This window comes from Heptranchias perlo, chromosome 10, assembly GCF_035084215.1.
Source record: "Heptranchias perlo isolate sHepPer1 chromosome 10, sHepPer1.hap1, whole genome shotgun sequence".
Classification (NCBI taxonomy): domain Eukaryota; kingdom Metazoa; phylum Chordata; class Chondrichthyes; order Hexanchiformes; family Hexanchidae; genus Heptranchias; species Heptranchias perlo.
In genome coordinates, this window is record NC_090334.1 from 21,866,679 (window position 1) to 21,894,248 (window position 27,570).

Below are 27,570 nucleotides of genomic sequence, written 5' to 3' on the forward strand. Positions count from 1 at the left end.
TGGACATTAAGTAGTGGGCCCACTGCCTGAACTGGTGAATCTCATCAATATTTCACGACAGCAATTGCAACTTGTGCTCATCTGCATGTCTCAGTCCTTTATACACAATATATTATAGGTGTCTGGCTGCAGGGTCAAGTTTGTTAGACTTCATGCGCCTATTAAACTTCAGCCCTCTTCCTTCTAAAAACCAACATAATCAAATCAAATATGGTCACAAAAACATCCACAATCCAAATACTGGAATAACAGCTTTTATTTATTAACTTCAATTCAATGTAACAGCATTATTTTTTCCAAAATTACTGAAAAAATAGAATTCAGCAAGTTACATTAACAAAATTGTTACAATTTTAACTAGCCATAAATGTTTGGATAACAAATGGCTGCCAGTGAGGTACAGCTGGAGTGAAGACAGCGATAAGCCACAAATAGTTTAGGAATGTCAATGCAAACTCTTGGCTGAAGTATTTCCTTCAAACAACTGCAAACTATAAGATCATTAACAAAATTATTTTAAAACGTTAATCTTGCAGCAGGCAAGCAGACTGTGGTAGAGATGGCATAGCACAAGAACAAGGACAACAGAGGACAGCAATAAAAAAGCTGATGGAACAGGACACCTGATGACTTGTATAGTTGTAATTTATTTCCCACCTAGCTGTCTCTAGGGAAATACTGTTTTAAAAATCAAATCTAAAATGCCAATAAGCCTGCAAGTTCCTGGATTGGAAACTGTATCACTGTGCCCAATTGACTTGGCCAATGCAAATAAATATCATTTGAATTGACTTTATCGTGTGCTTAAAAAGATACATAAGCTCAGTATATTTTGCATGTGTTAACTTACAAACAACATAGGCAGAACTTTATTCAGGACATGTTCAGTTATCTGCAGTGTGCTAAATAACTGCTCAGGTTCCACGTGTCAGTTACTGCAGTAATGGGATGAATTTGCTAATCCACTTGGAAATCTATTTCCAGTGTGAACTAAAGTACAGAGTAAGAAAGACTGCCGCTCAGTTTAGTTTTGCAAATCAGTTTGAAAGTGGTTTGCGATTGCATTAGTTAACAGGCTCGGAGTCAAATTACAGCAATAATGCACTGCATGACCCATACTGTATGGCTGGGACATGATGTTTATTTCACTGAATATTAAAGTTACCGAAAGGTGTATAAACTTCAAAATATTTGATGGTTCAGATTGTATCGAAGTCACCCTTTGTCAGAAGGTAAGAGTTCAATTTACTCAACCGAAGGACAACAAATAGATAAAATGACTAGTGCTGTTTCCTCAGTACGAGACCCTTTCTGCATATCATTATCGAGCTAAATGCAATTCAAGTGAACAGATGATAAATTATCAGCACTCGAAAACACAAGGCAGATCATTGGGAGTTTTTTGTAATGCAATTTTAGATTCTGAAGGACAGAATACTTCTTAAAACCAGCAAATTAAGGCAGACATTTGGTCAAAACAGCCACAAATGTGACTTCCTCCCCGAGTTACATATGCTCTAAAACTCATTTGAATATCGTTTGCTGAAAAAGGGGGATAACTTTCCATTCACTTCAGTACATTTTTGTCATTTACAGCATAGGGAGGATAGTCAAATTTTCCAGGAACAGAATTAATCGGAACTCAAGTGGTTTACTGGGATTATACAAAAACTCTTCGAGCATAAAGTTTAACCTATTGCAAAGGTACCCTTAAATTTTATAGTGCTTTTAACTTATTCGGTCAAACACCAAAATGTGTTTCTCCAGTAGCTGATGCAACTCCACAAAATAAGCAGGCTGACTGCCACACAGTCAGCTGCAGCAGAGGCCCACTTTTTAAAAAAAAAATTGGTCTTGTATTCTGCTGCTAGGTAAACCGCTTCCTGTGTCCTACTAAATGCTCCGAGCTTGTGCAGCATGGCAGCGTGCATATTGGCTCCTCCAATTCTCAGGGGTAAAAAAGAAAAAAAAAAATCTCAAATTGCTTCTTGCTTTTGTTCTCCTGTAGACCCACTGGAGGCCAATTCAGAAAACAAGAGATGTAGTCTTCTGAGGAGGCAAAGGACAATATATGCACATGGTATCACAATTGTGAGGGTCAGGCTGGATGGACCAGAGGGTCCGTCACTGTTTGTAAATGCAGCACAAAGAGGTCTCTCAAGGTGCATGCAATTGCATCAGTTTGAAAGATCATTAAAGCCATACATTTGAAATAAGATTGTCACACAAGGGTCAATGGTCTGAAACGGTAGAGATTCAAGTCAATGCTGGTAAAGGCAGTGTTTACAAGAATAAAAACAAACTAACTTTCACTTTGGGAAAGGGTGGTGAAGTGGTTTATTTATGGGACTCCATTCGTCACAACTAAAAACGTACATCTGCTTTCATTTAAAATCTGGCTTCATTTCAGTGAAATGTACTGCAACTTGACATTCATTTTTCCAGCTCCAATTGCTACGGCACTCCCTATCCGACACGTCTGTCCTGTTTTGTGCAGAAATGGAGCTTTTCAGAAGAGAGGAGCCATTTGCCGGGGATCATCAGGCAACACACTGATACAGTCTTCCGCTTTTCCACACAGCATACACAACATGGTGTACTCCTGGAATTAAAAAGGGAAAAATGTTCAATACTTCAGCCATCAGTAGTGCTGTAATGACACGGCTATCGACTCCAAGTTAAACTCTGCCCCTGTGCAATGCTATTTTTAAACTGAATTTCTGCCAACAGGACATCTGAATCCCTTCTTAGAGAAACAAAAACAAGAAGCCAGTGTTTGTAGTCAATGCCTGAAGAAAAAAGATCAGAGAATCGCTAACAGGAATTTAAAGTCATTAAGCTGCAAGAGAAGGTCATTTTAGAGGCAAGTTGTTGCATTTAACATCTGTTTCATGTTGAATAATTCCAGAAGAACAGCACTTGATAAACTCTTTCATACAGCCAAGAAGGCATCTATTTCAATGCAGTGAAAGTAGAGCAACTGAAATTATAAGGACTCCACTGCATTGCTCTAAGTTTTGCAAGTGCTTGTGACCACCATGGATTTGCTGTTTTTCCTCATATACAAAGTTAGGGTACTTAGATCTTAAGTGTTCATGTCCCAAGAGAGTAACACTCAAACTGATACCCACAAACGACATGTGCCACTCTCCAGTAATTAATATTACAACCTTATTGGGGGATTGTTCACAAGTTCAGAGCAGGCCTGGCAATCATTGTGCTATGACACACACATTGTAAGTATTGTTCAATTATATAAAAAGGTCACATCAGGACAATAGAGTATGGAAAAACATCAGCAGCTGTCTGGATTTCACTGATTTTTAAACCAGTTTTTAAGCTCAATGAAGAGAGAACCTCACAAAGTACAGCAAGATATTTGAATCTTGCTAGATTTCCCAAATCTCTGTGATATAGAACTGCAACAAGCAAAACCACACCACATAACATGGCCTCTGCAAGCAACTAAACCATGGTGCTGGATGTTGTACAATGGAAAACTGTTTTGAGAATTACAAGGTTTAGAAAGCAGTGAATAAACCTTACCTGGTAGTCATCAACAACAGTGAATGTATACTCATGTCTTGCTATAATATGGTGGCAATTCTGACATACATCTGGAAGAGATGATGGAACACACATTAGAGTTGAGAATGCAGCAAATGAACCTGGTTCAGGGATGTTCTTTTAGCATTGCATACCATATTAACAATAGTAGATACCTGGGGCCTCATTATATAATGTCAAGCTGCAAAAGCAAATTTCAAACAGGTAATAAATGTCACTTGAAATCCCAGCATTAAACTATAGCCTTAAAATCACTCCGGGTATTTTGTATACTACTTCACGGGTATGGCCTTATTATAGGAATTTCCCCCCCCCCGCCCCCAACAGCAGCCGATGGCATGTTGAGCACACTCAATCGCTGAATGATGCTGATATGCATGTTGAAGGGTTAATGACCATTACAGAATCAATGTATGTTTATTGAGTGCCAATCAAAAATGATTACAAGGAAATAATACATTTGTTTTTTTATTATATTTCATCACCACAGTGATTCTATCTTCCCAACTCTGCCTTTAACATTAGTTTTGCCTCCTTGTATGCCTGCCCACATGGCAACCACTATAATACTGAGGTTTTCAAACCTACTCACCCGAGAGAAAAACAACAAGAAATGTTTGTAATTTTTCAGACAATCTTACTGCATAAATGTGGAGATGCCAGTGATGGACTGGGGTTAACAATTGTAAACAATTTTACAACACCAAGTTATAGTCCAACGATTTTATTTTTAATCCCACAAGCTTTCGGGGGCTTTCCACACCGCCTGAGGAAGGGGAAAGCCCCCGAAAGCTTGTGGGATTAAAAATAAAATCGTTGGACTATAACTTGGTGTTGTAAAATTGTTTACAATTACTGCATAAAGGCATGGTCATTTAGTTCGGGCAAAAATGTCAAGTTATGTTTGAGCTGTTCGCCAACTGATTCCAAGAATAATTTTCCCCTGTCTGGGCAAGGATCGTGCTCTTCAACATGTACAGTTCTAACACAATGCACTGGCCAATTTTAGATACTGTATTACAGTATCTGAATATTGTCTTTTTTGCTGCTTGAATACTTAATTTGGATTCCATAGCCAATAACTTACGGTCATATGTAACAATTTCCTCTCCATCATCATCTTCCTGGGTTCGATTAGTAATTAGCACAAAGTCTCTTTTACTGCACTCAACACAACCCACATAATTCAGTAGAAAGGAGCCGTTCTCTAAGCAGGTGTTACCCTGTATGGGAAGAAAAAAATGTGGATTCACAAATGAATTTAGATATCCCTATTTTTTTTATTATTTATCCCTAGTATTCTTATAAATGCCTTTGCAACATGCACAATTCCCCATTGGAGATGACCCGCTTCCAGAGCACTCCCAGTTCCATTCTGTAACCAGCTACAAGAAGGTGAACCAAAGAAGGTCATGGTGACATGCTCTCCAATTTCCCTACTGAGTTTGTAAGTCAGAACAAGTCTGCACCACACATACTTTTATAAAACTACAGGCAGCGCAGCAGACAGTAAGCACCATTCAGGTACAGTAAGAGTTAGGGTGCAGGAGAAGAACCCATGTCGTAAGGCCATTTGCTCAAAGGATCATCTCAGCCACGTCACATTTATAGGCGCATACCAAAAGAGGGTACCAAAAGAGGTAAACAGTGTAGTTAACACCAATGGGGGCAAATGTACTCAATGTTACAATTTTAAAGAGGGTGCAAGAAGAGATCTTTGAAAGTGGCAGGACAAGTTGATAAGGCTGTTAAAAAAGGCATATGGGATCCTTAGCTTTATTAATAGAGGCACACAGTACAAAGGTTTAGCATAAGATCCTTGCTTTTATTGGTTAGGCCTCAGATAGATTATTGTGCACTACACTTTAGGAAGGATCTCAAGGCCTTGGAGAGGATGCAGAGGAGATTTACTAGAATGGTACCAGGGATGAGGGACTACAGTTCTGTGGAGACTAGAGAAGCTGGGATTGTTCTCCTTAGAGCTGAGAAGGTTAAGGGGAGATTTAAGACATAGAATGTACAGCACAGAAACAGGCCATTCAGCCCAACAGGTTCATGCCAGTGATTATGCTCCACACGAGCCACCTCGCTCCCTACTTCATCTAACCCTATCAGCGTATCTTTCTATTCCTTTCTCCCTCGTGTTTTTAACTAGCTTCCCCTTAAATGCATCCATGCTAGCCGCCTTAATTACTCCTTTAGTAGCGAGTTCCACATTCTAACCAGAGGTGCTTAAAATTATGAGGGGTTTTGATAGAGTTAATAGGGGAAAACTGTTTCCACTAGCAGCTGGATCAGTAACCAGAGGACACAGATTTAAGGTAATCCGCAAAAGAACCAGAAGGAAGATGAAGAGAATTATTTTTAGGGAGAATTATTTTCAGGGAGTTGTTACGATCTGGAATGCACTGCCTGAAAGGGTGGTGGAAGCAGATTCAATAGTAACTTTCAAAAGGGAATTGAATAAATACTTGAAGGCGAAAAATTTGCAGGGCTATGGGGAAACAGCAGGAGAGTGGGATTAATTGGATAGGTCTTTCAAAGAGCCGCCACAGGCATGATAGGCTAAATGGCCTCCGCCTGTGCCGTATGATTCTACATGCTCATTGTTAAAAAGGTGCACCTGTAAGAATATAGATATGTTTTTACACTATTCTAATACAGAACAAAAACAGAACAGTAATGTAGGCAGAATTGGTTTAAACTGTGCTCTCGCAAATCCTATCTTTTCTCCTCAATGCGCTGATAACATCAAAGGTTTGTACAACAGCGCTATGGCTTGGGAAAAGCAATGATAGGAAGTAACAGTACGGTATGACAAAAAGAAAAAGACTTGTGTTTATATTGCCTTTCACGACCTCAGGACATCCCAAAGCCAATGAAGTGTAGTCACTGTTGTAGTGTAGGAAACGTGGCAGACAATTTGCGCACAGCAAGGTCCCACAAACAGCAATGTGATAATGAGCAGATAATCTGTTTTAGTGATGTTGGTCAAAATAAATATTGGACAGGACAACAGGGAGAACTCCCCTACTCTTCTTCAAAAAGTGCCTCTTTTATGCCCACCTGAGAGGGCAGACGGAGCCTTGGTTTAACGTCTCATCTGAAACACGGCATTTCCAACAGTGCAGCACTCCCTCAGTACTTCACTGGAGTGTCAGCCTGGATTATGTACTCAAGTCTCTGGAGTGGGACTTGAACGCACAACCTTCTGACTTAGAAGCGAGAGTGCAACAAACTGAGCCACAGCTGACAAGACATGAGGCCGCTCATCCCTGTCTAGCAATCTGTTCAGAGAGCTATGGGTCATAAAACACCCAGTAGCTTTTGAATCCAGCAGACACTAGACAATAAAAGAAAATGGTACAAAAAGAGATACAATTTTTCACTCAGTAGGAGCTTCTGCCTACCTTCAAGACCAGGTAACAAAAAAAAGGCTCGGACAGGCCACGCTCGCGATTTCCTCTCGAAGTTCCCTGCACAGATGGCTTTTGATGTAGGAATAAACATGTACTTTTTTGTTTGGAGGTGTCGAGTGAATGTTTTGAAGCAAGAATAAATGAAGTTAATTCTCAGATATATTACTGTCTCTAGCTTGACGAATTTGTTAACAGGATAAGGAAGGAATTATCCCAACAGCATCAAGTGTGTCTCAAGGCTGCTAACAGTAGTGTTTTACACATGGGTACAAAGAATACTAAATTTATTTTAACACCAGTTGCTCTTCCATGGTGTTGCACATAGGTAGTCAACAGCAATTTGAATTTTTTTTAGGTCAAGAAGGGGAGAGGGGAGAAGAAGTTGCTGCAAAAGGGGAAATGAAGCAGGGCAGAGGTTGTCTGTGAGGGAGAACTGCAGGCAGTGGGCTTCTATTGACATTTTCTGCCTTGCCACTTTCGCCACTTAGTCTGTGGATTTATTCAAGGTACCATTTGGGCTTTTGACACAATGTTATGTGGCGTCCCATTGTTTTCAATTTGTCACTTAACATTACATTGACTGTGCCATCTCCAGGTGTAGTATCGCAGGAATTCTGAGACCACTCACTGTTTTTAATATATTATTGATAGATGTACAGATACAAGATAGATTTATCTTACAGCTGGGAAAGTTATCTTCTTGAACCAGCCTGATTAAAAATCAAGAAAGTTAATACTTTGGACTGGTTACATGACACAAACAAGTGGTTCAGGTGTCGTTGTAAATTACAAAGCGAAGTTCAAGCTCTCCATGGTATCACTTACAACAGATGACACAGTTTGCATTTCATGCAGAGGTGTTTCTTTTCCATTCTGAAGATTGCAGTTCATCCTGGTGCAGGGCTCCATTGACACCAGCAGCCCTCTACTAACTTACCCAAGCAATCAATCTTTGTGTGTTGCCCCAGACAGTGAATGTTGTCAGGCCATTTACTATAGGGGTCATCACAATCAATCTCAATTCTACCCTCACCCAACATCCAAAAATGTCAGGTGTGAGCTGGTAGCTTGAAAGAGGAATGAGAAAAACTAACCAGGGTTACACTACCATCACATCCCTGCTGGTTATGCTGCTAATCTGAGGAACCTGCCAGCAGGAATTTTGGGGCACCACTGCTGTTTCTAAAATGTGCTGCAAACACAAGGCTTCAAAGCAAAACAGAGGCAAATATTAATGGAACTGCCTTTCAATTTCTTTTTTTTTTAAATCTCATTTCAGTCCTATCATTGGTAAACCCCTTAGGCTTGCATGTTCAGCAGTGCTTTAAGTGCACTGATGTTACTCTCGCGGGAAATACATGCAGTTACAAAATGCACTAGTTCTCTCGCAAACAAAAGCAAAAAAGAAAAAATATGCAATGCATACCTTGCTGGGGTACAGTTCCATTGGATGCTGCTGTCCTCCAGTACTTCACCAAAGTGGCTATTCTTCATGCATAACCCCAGCCAGTAATTGTCAGCAGACTGTTCAATCACAGCAATGGTTGGTGGTGAGGTGCAGCACAACCAAGCTTCACCTCAGCCTTACCCAACATCCACAGAAAGGACTCAATGGATAGTAATGAGAAGTGGGAACCCTCCATCATTTTTCCCCAGGGGCACGGAGAACGACCTGCATTATCCCCAGTGTCAATCCAGCTGAAATCAGCTGACTCAGGAAAGACTCAAACATGGGGCTTTACTGAACGATATGACTCATTACCATATCGTGCAGTACATTTGTCCACTCAGCCATCAGGGAAGTTGGATATATTTTTTCTTATTTCCACAACCACAAAGTCTAGAGAATACACTGGAGGGAACACACAAAAGTAAACCAGAGGCATACTGCAGGAAACAAAACAACCTGCAGCTGGTTTGTAATATTTTCATTAGGAGATTGATTGAATCAGGCTGTGGCAGATGGACAAAGTCAGATATTTGCAAGCAATATGTACTACTACCACCCCAGTTTTCCTGCATTCTGCTACGATACAAAAAACAATAGGGGTGTGTCGTATTAGTCATATGATGCGGTATACCTTCATGTCTCACGTTACTCTTCATATCACCCTGATACACAAATATCATTCTCCAACTTCAGTCACATGGCTAAATGACAAAAGCAACAGAAAATCAGCAACAACATATCACCAACAAGCCACTCATGAATTTAGTCATGCACACTGCTTTTTTTTTAAAGGGAAAATAGCTGGCAGTGATAGAGGATAACAACAATCTCAGGACCTGGAAGATTGAAAACTTCACTCTTGCAATTTATGACATCAGAATCATTTAAATTAATCACTGTCTTGTTGCAATTATCCTACATATACAGTAAAACTACTACTTTACTCTTACTCCCAAAGTAGCTAGGATATTTTCAATTCTTCCCACAGAATTTTGTTCTGTGCTCATAGAGTGGTGGGCCATCAGTGTTGGGAAATGGAATTTTATTTTTCTAATTCAGGCACTCCCAAGTCTGACTCAAACTAGTGTTCCCAATAATGTCTGAACATAACCTTTTCCACCCTTATGGCTTGCTGACCGAGATTACCAATTTTTGCTGAGTCAAGGACAATTTTGTACCGTGGCCCGCACTAACAGAATCCGTGCTGAGACTGCCTCAAAATTGTTTTATTTGAGACCCTTACATAAAGTAGACTTTCATCTCATTAGTCTCAGCTGGGCTTCAACCCAGATCCCCAAGACGAAAAGACTGTATGCGAACTCACCAGCATGCTTTTACAGTCCTTAACCATCTAAGCATTAAAAACAAATATGCATTATTATGACCTTAATGTGCAACATTACTCAAGAGAGGCCTCAAAAATACTTAATTCAAAACCAACCTGGGTGAACCAAAATAAACAGCCACACAACCCAGTATAATCCTAGTTCAATGACCAGTGTGTTGAGTTTACTAATGTTAGCTGAGGCAGCAACAGGGGTACTGTTATTAGCACCGATTGCCTTGATTACAGAGTAAGGATGTCAACCTGGGTTCCTGCACCCCATCACTGCTGGAAGTAGCAGTCTGTGGACATCAAAGACTGGGTCAGGCTCTGCTGTTATGACCCAACTGGTTGAGCAGTCTACTATGAAGGCTCACATATTAATAGAGAGCAACTGACAACCACAGAACCAAATCTCAACAACTACCTTCAGGAGAGGAAGAACAAACAAATGGGCAGAAGAAAAATAAATTTAAGCACGAGTTCAGATTATGAACCTCAGGTCCATTCAGTTCCTCCCTATAGTGAAGCAGGAGAGATTGGAATTCTATTTTATCAAGAACAGTTGACCCACCATGTGTCGCTTTGTGGCACAGCATGCAGGAACACAAACACTCTGGCACCACCTCATACATCATGGATCTCATTTCACATATCCCTCAGCGAGATGCCAACTTCAAGGAAAGACGGCGTCGAAATTCCATGATCAGAGCGAGTGGCACAGATTGCAAACACATTTAAACCTGTCCAACTGGACTTCTGTTTAATGTTAAAAGCCCAGCATCAAAAACAGATCGCACATTTCAATCAGAATGAGTGTCACACCCACTCGGGAATCCCTGGCAAGTTTGATCTGATGACAACTCGAGCCCAAGGCAGCCAAAGGGTGGGTCGCCCGCCGGCCCCGGACTGACAGAACCCTTTACATAAAGACATAACATTAACTCAACACTAACACCCCCACCAGATCCCGTCCCCCCGCCCGCCCGCCCGCCCGCCCGGTCGGTCCCCGGTCCCCCCCGGGAAGCTGGCGGTCCCTCGGGCTCTCTCACCCGCTCGGGATATTCCTTCTGAACGCAGCCCGCGCACATCCTGGAGCGGTCGGTCGGTCTCGGTCGGTCACTCGGGCAACTGTCGCCGCTCCGTCCGAGATAAACTCTCCGCCCTTCCGCGCCTCCCGGAGCGAGCGTCGCCGACTGATGACTTCACTCCCCGGCCTGACTCTCGCGGGATCACCACGCGCGGCCTTCCGAATGTTATCACCAATTTTAAATAAAGTTCGTGCATTGACGCTCGGAGGGAGGGAGAGAGGTGGTTGTCGAGGGGAGGAAGGCCATTCGGGCCATCTTCATCCATCCAGCCCAGAGAAATCCTAATGTCACCCTTTGCCTTCACTGCTTCACCTGGAAGTTAATGACACCTCTCTGGGTGAAGAAGAAATCCCTGACACCTGTCCTAAAAGTACCCTTCTCCAGATTGACGCGTCATCAAGCTTTTCTCCTGTCGTGTAAAGTAACATTTGGAGTTAGTTTTTTTCATATATTCCTAACAATAAGACTTTCCAGGCTGAAAAGCCCAAGTTTCTCCAATCTTTTCCCATATCTCTTACCCCTAATTCTAGGGATCATGGCTCTTCTCTGCACTCCCTCCACTGAATGTCTTGCAGCCTGGTGACCAGAACTGGACACAGTATTCTAGCTGAAGTCTGATTAGAGCACTTCAACGTGTCATCACTACCCTCTCTGAGTTACATGCTAATGTTATGACTATAGTTCAACTTCCTACTGCCTTTGATGAGTGCTGCTCTGCAAAGGTTGGTCACACTTAACATGACTAAGATTCCTGGGTCTCTTTCGGTGCTATCTTTAACCACTTCAACACTATTCATGAAGTATGTGTGTTGTCTATTTTGTTCTTCCTAACTGTAGAAATTTGCATTAAATTTCATCTGCCATTGTTCTGCCCACTTACATAATTTGTCCAACTCACTGTAGTTTCTGAGCTTTCTCTTCAGATTCCACTAACACTCCTAATTTGATATGATCTGTAAATTTGACCACTTTGTATCAATTTTTTCTGAATCCAGGTTGCTTATGTAAATTAGAAACAGTAGTGGTCCCTGCATTGAGCTGAGATAGCCCACTCAGTACTTGACCCCCAAATCCTGCCCCCCCCCCTCCAAACTGATATAACTCCTTCAATGAGTACTCGTTTCTGACCCTTCAAACAGTTTTTTTTGTCCAATACCAGGGTTTATCCTGAATCCCCACAGCTTTGAGTTTAATAGTCTTTTCTGTGGAACATCATCAAAAGCTTTTGGAAATCAATATACACCACATCATCGGGTTTTTGCAGTCCACTTTGCTTGTCACTTTTTCAAAGAAGTTGAGGTTAGTCAGGCAGGATCTTTTGAATCCATGCTAACTGATATTAACTAAGTTATCATTCTCAGGTTTACTGCTGATAATTGACTCTATTAATTTACATGAACTAGAAATAAGACTAATGGATCTGTAGTTGCCTGTGTCTGTTTCATAACCCTTTTTGAGCCTGTTTCTAACCTGCTGGTACCTCCCCAGTGACCAATGACTCCCTCATAATGATGGTCACTGCTTTACAAATTGCTTCCCTAGTGTTTTTCAGCGCTCTAAGAGAAATATCATCTATCCCTGGGGAATGTATTTATTTTATGCCCATTTAACCGTTCCATCTCATTCATAGCAAAGTTATTGATTTTACTTGGCATAGCATTGTTGGAGAGGGCATGTCTTCCTTTGTGAATACTTGGAGGAAATAGTCAATCAGTATATCTATTATTTTGTGCTCATACTCAGTTACATGCCTATTTATGGTTTTCACCTCTTCTCTGACTGCCCTCTTGCTGCCGAGGTACTCAACATTTTTTTTAGTGTTATGCTTAGCTTCAGCTGCTATGCTTATTTCCACATCTTTCTTTGCTTTTTCCATCACCTTTTTAACATGTTTCTGCAATCTTGCATCCTTCCTCAGTGATTCGCTTCTCCTTTGCCCTTGCAAGGTTTGTACAGATAATTTTTCCTCTTTATATCACTTTTAATTTTTTTGCTGACCCATTTTGGATCACATTTGTTTAGTCTGAGCAGGTTGGTTTTGGGAATGTATTTAACCTTTAAAGGTGTTCCATTTGTCTTTTATTGAAGTGTTCCTGAACAATCTCCCCCAATCTGTTTGCTTTAGCTGTTCCCTCATTTCAGGGAATTTAGCCCTTTCAAAATGATTTACCTGGCTCCTGGTCTTACTTCTGATTCCCAGATCATGTTAAACGTTATCATTCTGTGGTTACTGTGCCCCATGACTTCCATTTCCTGTATATGTTCTGGGTCATTTTGAATGCCAGATCAAGATGACCATTGCCTGTCATGGCTTCCTTGATGCACTGGGTCAAGAAGCTGTCATGCCTTACATTTACCAACTTTAACTCTTAAAACAGTTGGGGTTTTTCAAATTTATATTAAATTGATTGATGTATCCCATTAAAATAACTTTTCTCAAAATAACTGCTCTCAAATACCCTTTCTATCTCTTCATAGAGCAAACTATCCTCCTTCTTTTGCTGACCGGGTCGTCTATAACATACCCCTTGTGTTTGTTTTTTTTTTGGCATTAGTGTTGTCTACCCAGAGTAGTTCATTTTGTAGCTTTCTACTCTCACAGGATCAATTTATTTTATCCCCCAGGTATTCCTCACAAATAAAGCTACACAATTTGCTTTTATGTCCACTCTCTTTGCTCTAAACACTCTATACCACTGAATATTATATTAATTTCCATCCTCTGGATGAAGCCATATTTCCACCACATCATATTTCCCGACAGCCACAACAGCCTCCAGTTCTATCATCTAATGCTTCTCGCATTCATGTTATCATAAACCTGTCTCCTGCATTCCTCCCGTGTCTTCCTATTCCTGGTATCTGGTTCATGTCTCTCTCTCTCTGGATATCTGTATCCATACCTACCTGTTGACTGCATTCTATCCTACAATCCATTTCATCTGGGATCATGTTTCCACTCTGCCCTGCTTCCCACCTATCTAGTTTAAATGATTTTCAATTCTTCCCAAGTCTCTTTCCTCGGACTTAGTGTTGTTGCTAGCCACTCCTCAGTTCTTTTGGTGGACACCCATCTTTTCCCAAATGCTGGAAGTATACCAGAGAACATTACTTTGCTTCCTCTATCTTTGAGTTTTGAACCAATTCTCATACATGTGGCTTTTCGGGCCTCTGTATTATTTCTCCCTTTGTCATTTACCCCTTTGTGGACTACCACTGGATCCAGATCTGTCCCCTTCAGTATCCCTCTAACCTTTCCTCAATATATATTGGTCTAGCTCCAGATAGACAACTCACCATCCTTTAGGCCTTGTCCTTATGGCACACTTGGCTATCCACTTTCCTGAGCAAAGAATCGCTAATGACTACAATCTCACTGGCCTGTGTCTTTGTCCAGCTGTCCTCTCCTTTTTTAACTACCTTCACTTCTGGGACCTTGTATTCTTCTGCACTGTTGGACTTTATCTATCCCCTAATGCAATCTCTTGGGTAACCTCACAGGGTTTTCTACCTTTCTTGCTTCTTTTATCAACATTAATCCACCCAGCATCCCCATTACCTTGGATTCCTTCAGTACTTTCCCCTCTGTAATGACAATTACTGATTGTATGGGTCTCCAGCTCCAATCCCGGGGGTGGGTGGGGGTGAAGCAGATTCCATAGGAACTTTCAAAAGGCAATTGGACATGAACAAGAAGAGGACTAATTTGTAGGGTTATGGGGAAACAGCTGGGGTGCGGGATTAAAATGGACAGCTCTTTCAAAGAGCCGGCGTGGGCACAATAGGCCGAATAGCCTCCTTCTGTGCTATAAGATTCTATGATCCCTGAAGATTTGCTCTTGAGCTCTGATGCTAGCCAGGCCATAATCATTGACCTGAGATGACTCACTTAACATTATCTACTCACCCTCAAAAATCACCTCACTTCTGTCTGCCTTTGTAATGCAATAACTTTTTTTAAGCTCACTAATTAATAGACAAGTTTTTGCATCTCTTCACTCCTCAGTTGTATCTGCCTCTCTCCTGTGTGAATATCCCACAGCAAATACACCTCATGGTCTTCATTTTAATTCGTTAATGATTCCCTTTCTTATTATGTTTCTCCTGTTGCTCCTTTTTGGTTAAACTTTTACTAATCCCAGGTGCTCCCTTTTCACTTTGCTTCTATCTGGTCCCCCCTTTAATTTCCTTCAACTATTTTATTTTACTTTCTACTTCCCTCAGTTTTATTTAATTTGGCTTATTTCACGTGGTCCCCTTTATCATGTGCTTCACACAGGTGTTCTCTTTTACCTTAGTTCCTCTCCACATTTTAAAAATTGATTCCTGGGATGCGAGCATCGCTGGCAAGGCCAGCATTTATTGCCCATCCCTAGTTGCCCTTGGGAAGGTGGTAGTGGGCCTTCTTGAACCACTGCAGTCCATGTGGTGAAGGTGCTCCTACAATGCTGTTAGGTAGGGAGTTCCAGGATTTTGGCCCAGCGACACTGAAGGAATAACAATATATGTCCAAGTCAGGATCCCGGAAAGCAGAGATAACCCCGGCTTCTTTTCTCTACTACCAACTATCTTCTTAAACCCCTCTCCCCTATCCCCTCCACCCTCACCTCCAGAACAACTGCATGGAGCTTATGGATTTCTTTGTCACTAAGATGAGATCATCCATTCAACCGCCTCTGTTGCTTCTGTCTTTTCCCTTGCCCACAAAACCAAACCACCCCCTGATTCCCCACCCCACCCTTGAACCTACATCTCTCTAGTTTATCTTATGCCCTTTCCGAGCTCATCTCAGCGATGTGATACATCTCCTGCTCTCTCGACCCTATTCCCACTAAACTGCTGACCACCTAACTCTCCTTCTTGGTCCCCATTCTAGCTCACATTGTAAATGGTTCCCTCTTGGCAGGCACTGTCCCTCTCTTTTTCAAAACCATTATCATCACCCCTGTTCTCAAAAAGCCCACTCCTACCCCTTTGTTCTTGCAAACTACCTTCAACTTCCCTTTCCTCCCTATTGATCTTCATCCTCCTTTTCCTCTACAAAGTCCTTCAATATTTTGTCACCTCCCAAATCCCTGCCCATCTTTCCCACAAATCCAAGCTTGAATCCAACTAACCAAGTTTCCACCTCTGCCACAGCATCAAAATAGCCGAACAGAAGTCACAAATGACATCTTCTGTGACTGACAGTGGTGTATTATCGCTCTTTATCCTCCTCAACCTCTCTGCATCCTTTGACACAGTCAACTACACTATATTCCTCCTCTGTTGTCCAGCTCATTGGGACTGTCCGTGCTTCATTGCAGTCTAAACTATCCAATCGTAACCAGAGCAGCACCAGCAATGGCTTCTTTTCCTGCCCCCTACACCATTACCTCTGGAGTCCCCCAAGGATCCATCCCTGGTCCCCTCCTATTTTTCATCCACACGCTGCCATTTGGCAACATAAAGTCAGGTTCCAAATGTACACTGACAACACCTCTCTACCTCTCTCGACCCCACTGACAACACCTCTCAGACTTTTTGTCCAATATCCAGTCTTGGATAAGCCACAATTGCCTCCAGCGAAATACTGGGAAGACTGAAGCCATTATCTTCAGTCTCTGCCACAAATTCCATACACTTGTCATGGAGTCTTCCCCCTCCTCAGCTATTGACTCAGGCTGAGCAAGACTCTTCTCAACCTTGGTGTCCTATTAGACCCTGAGCTGAGCTTCCGACCCCATATCCTTTCTATTACTAATACCACCAACTTCCACGTTCATAACATTGCTTGCCTCCGTCTCTACCATATCTCATCTGCTGCTGAAACCCTCATTCATGCCTTTGTCACCTCCAGACTCGACTATTCCAATGCCCTCCTGGTTAGCCTCCCATCCTCCACCCTCCATGAACCTCAGCTCATCCCAAAACTCTGCTGCCCGTATCCTACAACAAGAAATTGCACTTATATAGCACCTTTAACGTAATAAAAGGTCCCAAGGAACTGCATAGGAATGTAATCACATGAAAATTGAAACCCAAAGAAGGATACATTAGGACGGGTGAAAAAGAGCTAGGTTTTAAGCAGCATCTTAAAAGGAAGAGAGAGAGATGGAGAGGTATAGGGAGGGAATTCCAGAGCTTATGGCCTAGACAGCTGAAGGTACAGCCACCAATGGTGGAGTGAAGGAAGTGGGGGATGCACAAAAGGCCAGAATTGTTACTAACAGTGCTTGGCCAAAATAATCCACTTCACCTTTGGAAAGAGTGGGCCGTGGGAGGGGAGAGTGGAAGAAATGTCAGTTATACAATCTTAACGTATCTTCTTACAATTCACTTCCAAAGGAACATTGGGAATAGGCCATTCCACACTTGCCATCAGAAGTGGCACGTAACTTGACGGTGGGAGGGAAAAGTGTTTACAATATTTTGATCAACACTTGTGAGCAGTTATTGTAAAATCATCATAGAATCATAGAAATGTACAGAAGGAGGCCATTCAGCCCACCGTGTCCGTGCCAGCCGATAAAGAGATCTAGCCTAATCCCACTTTCCAGTTCTTGGTCCGTAGTCCTGTAGGTTGCGGCTCTTCAAGTGCACATTCAAGTATTTTTTAAATGCGATGAGGGTTTCTGCCTCTGCCATCCTTTCAGGCAGTGAATTCCAGACCCCCACCACCCTTGGGTGAAAAAATTTCTCCTCAACTCTCCTCTAATCCTTCTACCAATGACTTTAAATCTATGAACCCTGGTTTTTGACCTCTCTGCTAAGGGAAACGGGTCCTTTGTATCTATTCTATCTAGGCCCCTCGTAACTTTATATACCTCAATTAAATCTCCCCTCAGCCTCCTGTTTTCCAAAGAAAACAACCCCAGCCGATCCAATCTTTCCTCATAGCTAAAATTCTCCAGTCCTGGCAACATCCTCGTAAATCTCCTCTGTACCCTCTAGTGCAATCACATCTTTCCTGTAATGTGGTGACCAGAACTGTATGCAGTACTCTAGCTGTGGCCTAGCTAGTGTTTTATACAGTTCTAGCATAACCTCCCTGCTCAAGGAAAGTATTCCATATGCCTTCTTAACCACCTTATCTACCTGTCCTGCTACCTTCAGAGATCTGTGGATTTGCACTCCAAGGTCCCACTGTTCCTCTACACTTCTCAGTAGCCTACCATTTATTGTGTATTCCCTTGCCTTGTTTGCCCTCCCCAAATGCATCACCTCACACTTCTCCGGATTGAATTCCATTTGCTACTTTTCTGCCCACCTGACCAGTCCATCGATGTATTCTGCCCACCTGACCAGTCCATCGATGTATGCAGTCTACAGCTTTCTTCCTCACTATCAACCACATGGCCAACTTTTGTATCATCTGCAAACTTCTTAATCATGCCTCCTACATTCATGTCTAAATCATTGATATATACTACAAAAAGCAATGGACCCAGTACTGAGCCCTGCGGAACCCCACTAGAAACAGCCTTCCAGTCACAAAAACACTTGTCGACCATTACCCTTTGCTTCCTGCCACTGAGCCAATTTTGGATCCAACTTGCCACTTTCCCTTGGATCCCATGGGCTTTTACTTTTCTGACCAGTCTGCCATGTGGGACCTTGTCAAAAGCCTTGCTAAAATCCATGTAGACCACATCAAACGTGCTACCTTCATTGACCCTCCTTGTCACCTCCTCAAAAAATTTAATCAGGTTAGTCAGACACGACCTTCCCTTAACAAATCCATGCTGACTGTCCTTGATTAATCGTGCCTTTCTAAATGACAATTAATACTGTCCTTCAGAATTTTTTCCAATAATTTGCCCACCAACGAGGTTAGGCTGACTGGCCTGTAATTACTTGGTCTATCCCTTTCTCCCTTTTTAAACGACAGCACAATGTTAGCAGTCCTCCGGCACCACACCTGTAGCCAGAGAAGATTGAAAAATGGTCAGAGCCAGCAGTATAATTTGGCCACATAGCAGATCCAGGTATGATAAGGGAATTAATTATTTATTACAAGGGAGTTAATGGGTTGGTATATATTACCTATAAATAATTTCAATAGCATCAACAAAAATATTGTAACAGATGTGTTGGATCATATCCCAACATTAGACATATATATTTTTTAATCAGGAATTTACAACGACAATTTACATTAAGACAGTGTCTTTAATGTAACAAAATGTGCTGAGGTGTTTCACATTTGGGAGTATCAGATCTAAGCGGGAGTAGGAGAGCTAGGGGAGGTGAGTAAAGGCACTGCCTAAAAGGTAGGTCTTAAAGAGGTTTTGAAGGTAGGGAGAGATGTGTGGAGGCAAAATGGCTGAAGGCTCTGCCACTGATAGGAGAGTTGAGGGAGGAAGAACATGTTATAGATCATTGCTGGAAAAGCAGAGGGTATAGGTGGGGATGTAAGAGTGGAGGAGGAAAGAGTGGAGGAGGTTGTTAAGGTAAGGAAGGGTGAGGCCATGGAGGAATCTGAAGATAAGGATTTTGAAATTGCCTTAGGGATGGGGAGCCAGTATAACTCAACAAGGATTGGGATAATAGGTGAGCAGGATTTTGTGTAAAATAGGCTGAATTGCTTTTTAACAGCCTGCCTGTATTGTAACAATTTTAAAATGTCTTCTTTGACTTTTTGGGATAGTTGTCTGTGTTTTTTGCATGCGGGATGATAGAAATACTCAAAACTGTCTAGTACATAAGTGCCCATCTCAAAGGGCATTTTGAAGAAATGGAATTAGAGTAGTATGCTCAAGGTAAGGAGCTAGCACAAGGAGCACAAGGTCACATTCTGTGCTGTAATTCCTATGAATTAGGGGTTATGGGGAGCGGGCAGGAAATTGGACATGAAGCTGAGTTCGGATCGGTCAATGCCCTGTGGGTGGCGGAGAGGGCCCAGGGGCTATGTGGCCGGGTCCTGCTCCGACTTCTTGTGTTCTTTAGATTTGTGGTTGGGATCAGATCAGCCATGATCTTATTGAATGGCGGAGCAGGCTCGAGGGGCCGATTGGCCTACTCCTGCTCCAATTTCTTATGTTCTTATGTTCTTAAAAGGGGGTGAGTCACCTCTGTTTAGATGGATTGTAAGATGCAAAAATTATCTAGGTGATAGAAATAATTAATATTAATCATTTAGTTATCAATCACCTATGCTTTTGTCTATGATCTTTGCAATTTTCCCATCAGGGAGGCTTGTGAGCAAGACTTACTGTTTGGCTGTGTCATAGAGTTCAGTGAGTTGCTTGTCTGGTACACAAGAGGCCACTCTGTTACCTGGAAAATCTGACCTTATTGATGGATTTTTCACTGCAAGAAGTGTTTCACAATGGGTCATGTTCTTTCAATGATGCCCATTCCATTTTCCTCCCTCACCACCTTTGGCCACATCAAAAAATATGCTTGTTTAAAAGGGTGTTGGTGGTTGTTAGGCAACAGCAGACAGGGAGAGGTACTATTAAAGGCCACCTTCTTAGGGTTGTGTACTTGATCAATCTTTACTGCTGAAGAATCTATATTTTTCTTTTTGGGAGGCTTTTCTCTTTCTAGCTTCAGCATCGCTGCTAGTGGTATGGAGCTTAATTTTTTGAACCTTCAGCCAAAAAGCACACACTATTGTGTTTTCTTTAGGGATTTCTCTTCCTGTGCTTTGAACAAGAAGAATTGCAGGATAAGGAAGAGCAACTCAAGAAGGGCAAACTGAACAAGCACCATCAGGGGCGTGTGGATCCCACTCACAGGTACCCACTCCGCCATATTTACAGATGCAGGCAGTCATATTGCTATCCTCTCTAATGACAATGCATCAAAAGACTGCATTTCCCATGTGAGGCAATAGTGGAGTTGTGCCACCTGCCTGCCCTGGACTTGGAGCCCTGCTCCACTAGAAGTGTGGCATTGGCAGTGTCAAAGTCACCATAGAAGTCAACTTCTATGCAACGGCTCTATTCAGGGTGGATTTCAGCCATTAGCACCCCAACTGAAGAATCTGTTAATGCAGAGGGTCAGTACCTCAAAGAGCCACGAGCCTCAGACATTGCAGTGATCCAAATTGTTTCAGACACAAAATGGCTGCCCTGGCCCTACAAGCTGTTGCAGCCACTTAAATTTGCTGCAGTGCCGTATTTCCTGCTCCCAGACCCCTCCTCCAGCAGCGAGCTCCCAATAGAGGGTGCAAGTAACACTAGGTGTTCATCCACAGCAGCGTGGGTACACCACTGGGTGGAAGTGCAGTCTTGATGTGACCCTGCTATGAAGGAAAATCTAGCCCTAGATGTGTGACATAGATACCAACAGTTTAACACTCTCATCAAATTTACCATCGTAACACAGGAAAGTAAAACTCACTAGATGCAGCTTTTGTGCTTATCAAATATGTATTAAAGTTCTCATTTAAAAAAAAAATCAACTTGTACATGTTGCATTAAGAACATACACATGCTGCTTAGCAAAGTGTATGAAAAATAAGTCATTGGTGGCAGCAGATCATTAACTCACTCGGTCTTGCAAAACTTGAGAGTTTGTTATATTTTTAATTCACTGGAGTTACCTAGTTTGTATTCTCTAGTTTTTCTAATCTTCGATCCGATATATCAGAAAGCATGTTTTTTTAAAAAATGCAATGGAACCTCCATTATCCAAACTCCTTATTGCACAGCTTTTATTATTTTAAAATAAGGTTTTTTAAGTATATAATAAAATTACATAATGTTTCTATTGTTATGTGTGTTATACCTGCCTTCAGTCCCATGCTTGGAGTATTGCTCTACTATACTGTAAGACTCTTGATTATATGCAGATAACGGAGGTTCCATTGTAATGATTTTTCCTTTTAAACTGCTATTTACCATAAACTATTTATTTAATATGATTGGGGCACATTCTGAAAAGTGTATGGATTGTATTAGTGTTTAAATATTATACATGAACTCATTAATGACACTTTGCATCATGTTAGAAATTTTACAGCATTCTCAATTATTTGTATATGTACATCAAGCTGCTGAGGCTAACAGATCTAGGTATTTAGGTTTAGGATTTATCCACTAATAAGGCAACAGCATTAAGGACAGTCCTTTCCAAATCCCCAGGCCCATGAAATTTAAACAGGACAAATCAAAGACTATGAATTATATAAGCACAGTGAGTTAAATTGCCTAGGCTTCATGGACTGGATTGACAGGATACAAAGGCCAGAAATTACTCACGGTTCAGTTTAGTCATCACTGTTCTACAAATTGTTTTTGAACTGTTTGTATTTTCAGTGCCCACCTACTGTCAATAGGAAATTAATTTATAAATGATACTTCTCGCTTTGTCACTATAACTCAGCACTTTCTGATATGGATTTAACACAACCATTAGTTTTACCAATTATTAGGTGTGATTTCTACTAACTTCATTTATTCTGTCACTTTGATATCTACACCATGTTAGACCACCAAAGTGAGTACCAATCCAACAAACCTTATTACCACTGACAGAATTAATAATTTTCTTTTACTATTTATCACAAACTTGCAATATAAAATGAGTTTAAATATGAATGATTCATGAGTCTTCAGGAAGACATAAAAATTATGGTTTCTAATAGTCTTCATAGTGCAATATGTGTAGCCAACCTACTAGCATTATGTAATTATTTGCTTTGTGGGCACAACTGATTCTGGATAAAGATTATGTATCAAGCTTCCAAGACTTCATTAAATAGTTTTGGGCATGACACCCAAAATGTTAACCTTTCTTTCTTTTTGATACTGACTGACCTGCTGCACATTTTCTTTATTTCATTTTCCAGCATCTGCATTCTTTTTACTTTTTGATATTATTGACAAGCTTGAAAATAATTGAGAATTGTACCAATTATTTCTGAGAACTTTTTTTTTTAAAAAGTACCCATCACTTACCAGACTCTTAAGATTCAGATGACATGTTGGCTCCCTCACCCAGAGTATAATAAGGATTTGTAATTTCCATCTCTAGTCCCCCCCACCTCCTCCCCTCAATAGCTTTCCTCTGGAGTGTATTTCACCATCTTCAGCCACTTATGCATGTCTGTGTTTTTCAATTGTTTACCACTTATAATCTTTTTTCTGCAGCTCAGAAAACTTGTCACTTTTCTCCGCAGTAACAGCTCAAACCTACTAGTGGCCCTTTGTGGAACAAGGTTTGGTTTTGATTAATAAACAAATACAAATTTGATCATCTTGCGCCCACTTGGGTGAGATACATGTACTGATTCAGCAAATGTGAAGCTGACCTGGGAAAGTGTCATAGCCTTGCAATTTGATTGGTTATTGCTAATCACATGATCATTAATTTCAGGTGGTTAGTGGAGATTATTCAGAAATGATTGAAGAATTCTGCAATGCTACGTACCCAGAGACTTAAAGAAATAATACAGTTTCAGGGGATAAATGAGAACTTTCAAAGATAACCATGAAAGAGAATGAAGGCTGTACACCCAGACCTGTCAGGCATAAGTGACTGATTCATCAGTGGTTATTCTTTGCCTTCCTGAAATTGATAAATGTAAATTAATTTTTTTAAATTGAGAAATTTGTACATCTATAATTGGTGAAACTGTACTAAAACACACAAAGAGGACACAATTTTGTTTTCAGACATTCTTTTACTGTTCATTTTTGGTGCACAAAATCCACACTTCTAAGAAGTTACAAACAGCAATTTCCAGAAAATTCAGCAACTTTCCATGTTTTTCTGGCACCCTCCCTATTGCATTTAGGAGGACACCGTCATTCTGTAAAGTTCTGAATACTAGAAGAGGTGTTTAAAAAAAACTTCCAAGGAAGTACGACTATTTCTAGAATCCTCAAACCATCCATAAATTCAGACAAAGCAAATCCTAGGCACTTTTTGGGGTTTGTTGCAGGACAATTTAGAAATGCCACAGGTGGTTGGCTAATTAGTGGCACACCACATTTATAGTTCTACATTAAGACATTAAATGTAGTGTCATTTTATAATTACTGTTGTGCTTAATATGCCAAATCTTCCTGGTTTCTCTGATTTTTTACAGGTCAAAAGCTGATGTGTTCCCATTTTATTGAAACCATCCAGGAGGACTGCATAATTTCCTTATGTATACAAAACTAAATCTCAGATTAAATTAACCTCAGGATAGATAATGCCCTTTTGAGTTTCAAGATGAATGGATGATGAGATAGACAAAATGTTACAAAAAAGTGATGTTCCAAAAATATCTAATAGCTAATGTGATAGAAGAAAATATCTGCAGCATGCAGTTATTTAAAAGTATTTTTTCAAATCAAAGAATTTTTTTTAAAAAAGCATTAAGAAACCTAGATAGCAGGCTGAAGTCCATAATGGAGTACACCATTAAGGTTGAAAAGAGTAGAAGACATGGTAAATCAGTAAGTAATGAACAAGCTTGAGGGCAGAAAGGAAGACAGGAAGGCAAGGAGTTCAAAGGATTCGGGAATCCTTTGAAAGCCTGGGAAAGGATTCAGTTCAGAGATATCACTGCAGTCCTCAAAAGGGTAATAGGTGTAAGAAATGAATTCTGTGTTTGATTTAGGGTTTATATACATATAGGCCAACCAAAAGGATTATGCAGCTTTCCTATTAGTGAAAAATGATATGTAAAGAAATATAACTCTGCCTCCTCGCTTAGTCTGATAATTTAGGTTCTCTCCACCTTTACTTGGCAACTTTCAGTAGCCTTTGGATGTCAGATTCAATCTGGATGGTTTGGAACATTTTGCTGTAGCGTTTGAAAGGTTCGCCTTCAGGTCCGATGAGGAATTTCTCAAAATTCCAGGCGATGTCCGATCGGCAGACAGGGCTCCATGTCAAGAATTTGGGATCTTTCATTAAGGATGTAGGATCATCATCAGGAAAGGGCAACTTCTCCTTCAGGAAGGCGAAGACGGGGTGTGTGCCAACACCATTGACCTCACACTTCTGGAGCATGGTGAAATTGGGCTGAAAGCCACCTCCGGGGCGGACATGCTTCAGCAAATTAAGTATCTCCTCATTCTGACAGTTTTCCTAAAATTTGATTTTAAAAAAGTGAAGGATAAAATGCATCATAAAACCAAATTGGAAATTCATGTGTTTGTTATTCCAGTAAAACTATATGCAGAGAACTCTCCAAGTCAAGTTTTACTTTGTCAATTAACAAACATGAAGAAAAATGAAAATGACACACATCGAAATTCCAAACCCTCCCCCCCAAAAAACTGACGAAGGCAGTGTCAGTTATATGTTTAATCTTCCAACGGTTGAAAAATGCATACAGATTCAAAAGTGAATTCAAAGTTATATACAGCCACTTATTTTTCTGGAAAATTCTAATGATTAATTTCAACAAGAACTTGCATTTAAATAGCACCTTTAACATAGGGAAACTTCCCAAGGCGCTTGATGGAGGCGCAAGTGGACAGATTAATCTCGGGCAGATCCAAACAAATGAGAGACAATCGACCTCAATGTATTCTCCAGAAAATGACTGCACAATTTTTCTGCAGAAATGCAGTGACAACCCTCAGCAGTTTTAAACATTTCTGACCTCAACTTGTTTGTTAAATAATTAGTTCCAATACCAAACAAGAGGGAATATTGTAAAGATAAAAAGGGTGTGTTCAAATGTTTTAAAAAATTATTTGTGCAATGACTTATGTAAAAGGTCCATGGGAAGGTTGCAATTAGCCTTCGCATACTAGTTCAAAACAACACCATAAATTCATAAGCATTTGTCAATGAAAGCTTTCTTTTACAGGATTGGCTTGGCTTGGACAATAGTCAGCTGCAGCAATAAGCCTGCAAACAGAGTCCATGTTGCAGAGGGAAAGCTTGTTGGAACTTTTATGAATAATTAATAAATTTATAGCTTTAAAAAAGTGTAAGTACCCCAATAGATATTCACAGATGTTTAAACAATTTCATCTCTTAAGTGTACACTCATCACTTTAACCGTGGGCAGGTTCCCTGCGAGATCCAGACGATTGTTCTGGGCGGTTGAATGTTAGGACCACTGGCCAAAAAAATAAATATGCTGTTAATCTTCATTTGTATTTACAGGTTCACCGGGACTTCACACCAACCTCATGGCGAGACGCGGGGGTCCAAAAACTTTTTTTTTTAAATCGCTAGAGTCGCTTTCCTCTCTCATAAAGAGCGATTAATCGAAATGAAACTCAGTTGTCTTAAGCCATGAATTTTGAAAAGCCTTTTTGGTAGCAAATGAAGCACATTTACTGGAAGGGGGAAATTTCCTGATTGGGGGACGGGGTGTCTCCCGATCGCCCGCCGCAACTTCGGCCGAAAGAGCCACGGAAAAACGGCATTCCCCGTTATTATAAAGAGATCTCCCCCGCTAACTTATCCGTAAATTAAGAATGGTTACTAAAAACAAAGTCATAAAAGTCACCATGGTGATAAAAAAAAGTCGCTAAGAAGAATTTTACAATTGTAATAAATAGAAAAAAAAATCAAGTTTGCCTTAAAAAGCCAAGTCGTGTCAAATTGTGACTAACTTCATATTTTAATGTGCTTCACACCTTTTGAAAAGTGTGTGTGTGGTAAAGACCATGGCAACACTTTCCATCCACTCCGCCGATCGGCGCAGGGACAGACCTTCCTCCACTCACCTGGAAACCGAACTGGTTACAAGGGAAGCCCAGCACGACGAACCGGTGCGGGTAGCGGGTCTGCAGGTCGTTGAGCTGGGTGAAATCCCTCGTGGTTGTGCCTCAGAGAGAGGCGACATTCTCGATCAAGACCACCCTTCCTCGGAAGACATTGAAGTCCAGCTTGTCCCCGGCCAGGGTCACGGCGCTGAGATCGTAGAAAGACTTGACGCTCTGAGCCATGCTGCACACCGAATAAGAGACTTTCTCGAACCGATCCTTCTTCAAATGGTTTAGATTTCAGTCACCTGATCACAGGTACAAAGGATTCTGTGTATCCTGCAATGACTTTGCAAAAAAAAACCCAGCCCTGCCCTCTTCGGCACCTCAGCCCACTGAGCACTTGGTGATTTACTTTCACAATAACAGGAAAGGAGGAAACAGACACTAAATACACTCCGACCTTGGCAATCATTCATCCATCCTGCGATACAACCAACCCGATCCACATTGGTTGGTTTTAAAACAGCTGTACCATTATATTACAATGGCAATCTTATACTGATTAAAATCTTTTTTGTGGGGCGGCAAGATGAGTGTTTTTGTTCTTCAAGTGTAACAATTTTAAGTAACTGCAGTTTAAAGTCATACCTTAAACAGCACTGGACAACCGAGAAGGGGAATAATATTTACATATATATAAATGTTGAAAGTGTGCAGGGAAAAAAAAATCTTGAAAGAAAGCCAAACCCAGAACAGAACATTTATTTTTCCAATGCCTCCAGCGCCGGAAAAAAATATCCAAATTTAATCAACGTTACCACCTAGAAACTTTGCAGTTTGATTTGGACATATACTGTGGGGTGGGATTTCCTGTCCTTCGGAGTGTTTTTGATTTTTGGCTGTGTTTCGCCTTTATTTATCTCCCATCGGAACTGAGGTAAATTTAATGTAAGAGGAATCTGGGGCCACTGAATGAATGCTGAGCTGTTACTTTCCATTTGAACGCCACAGTTCTGCAGAGATAGATCAGGCTCCCATGTTATCGCATGATTTATTACACAAGTCGGCGAGAGAACCTATTTACACATTAACTTCGGTGATACAGGTATACAAAAGACATTGC

At 41.0% G+C, this 27,570-nt stretch overlaps 2 protein-coding genes and 1 long non-coding RNA gene across 4 annotated transcripts; 1 reads left to right on the forward strand and 2 right to left on the reverse strand.

Annotated features, from left to right (window-relative positions):
• Window positions 1–238: 238 nt before the first annotated feature.
• Window positions 239–10,985, reverse strand: churc1 (churchill domain containing 1). Of its 2 annotated transcripts, XM_067991321.1 has the most exons (5): window positions 10,813–10,985; window positions 9,068–9,137; window positions 4,655–4,790; window positions 3,547–3,617; window positions 239–2,602 (listed from the first exon to the last, which is right to left on the reverse strand). In XM_067991321.1, exons 2-5 carry the CDS (start codon window positions 9,071–9,073, stop codon window positions 2,510–2,512), a joined length of 306 nt encoding a protein of 101 aa, XP_067847422.1. In that variant the 5' UTR covers window positions 9,074–9,137; window positions 10,813–10,985; the 3' UTR covers window positions 239–2,509. The 2 variants fall into 2 exon arrangements, with proteins under 2 accessions (XP_067847422.1, XP_067847421.1); XM_067991320.1 differs by lacking the exon at window positions 9,068–9,137 and having other exon boundaries at window positions 10,813–10,982.
• A 16-nt stretch (window positions 10,986–11,001) lies between these two features.
• Window positions 11,002–27,023, forward strand: LOC137326334 (uncharacterized). Its single transcript, XR_010964171.1, has 3 exons — window positions 11,002–11,573; window positions 20,464–20,573; window positions 25,897–27,023. It is a non-coding gene; the product is annotated as an uncharacterized lncRNA (long non-coding RNA).
• Window positions 23,445–26,858, reverse strand: gpx2 (glutathione peroxidase 2). Its single transcript, XM_067991319.1, has 2 exons — window positions 26,466–26,858; window positions 23,445–24,864 (listed from the first exon to the last, which is right to left on the reverse strand). Exons 1-2 carry the CDS (start codon window positions 26,685–26,687, stop codon window positions 24,514–24,516), a joined length of 573 nt encoding a protein of 190 aa, XP_067847420.1. The 5' UTR covers window positions 26,688–26,858; the 3' UTR covers window positions 23,445–24,513.
• Window positions 27,024–27,570: the final 547 nt, after the last annotated feature.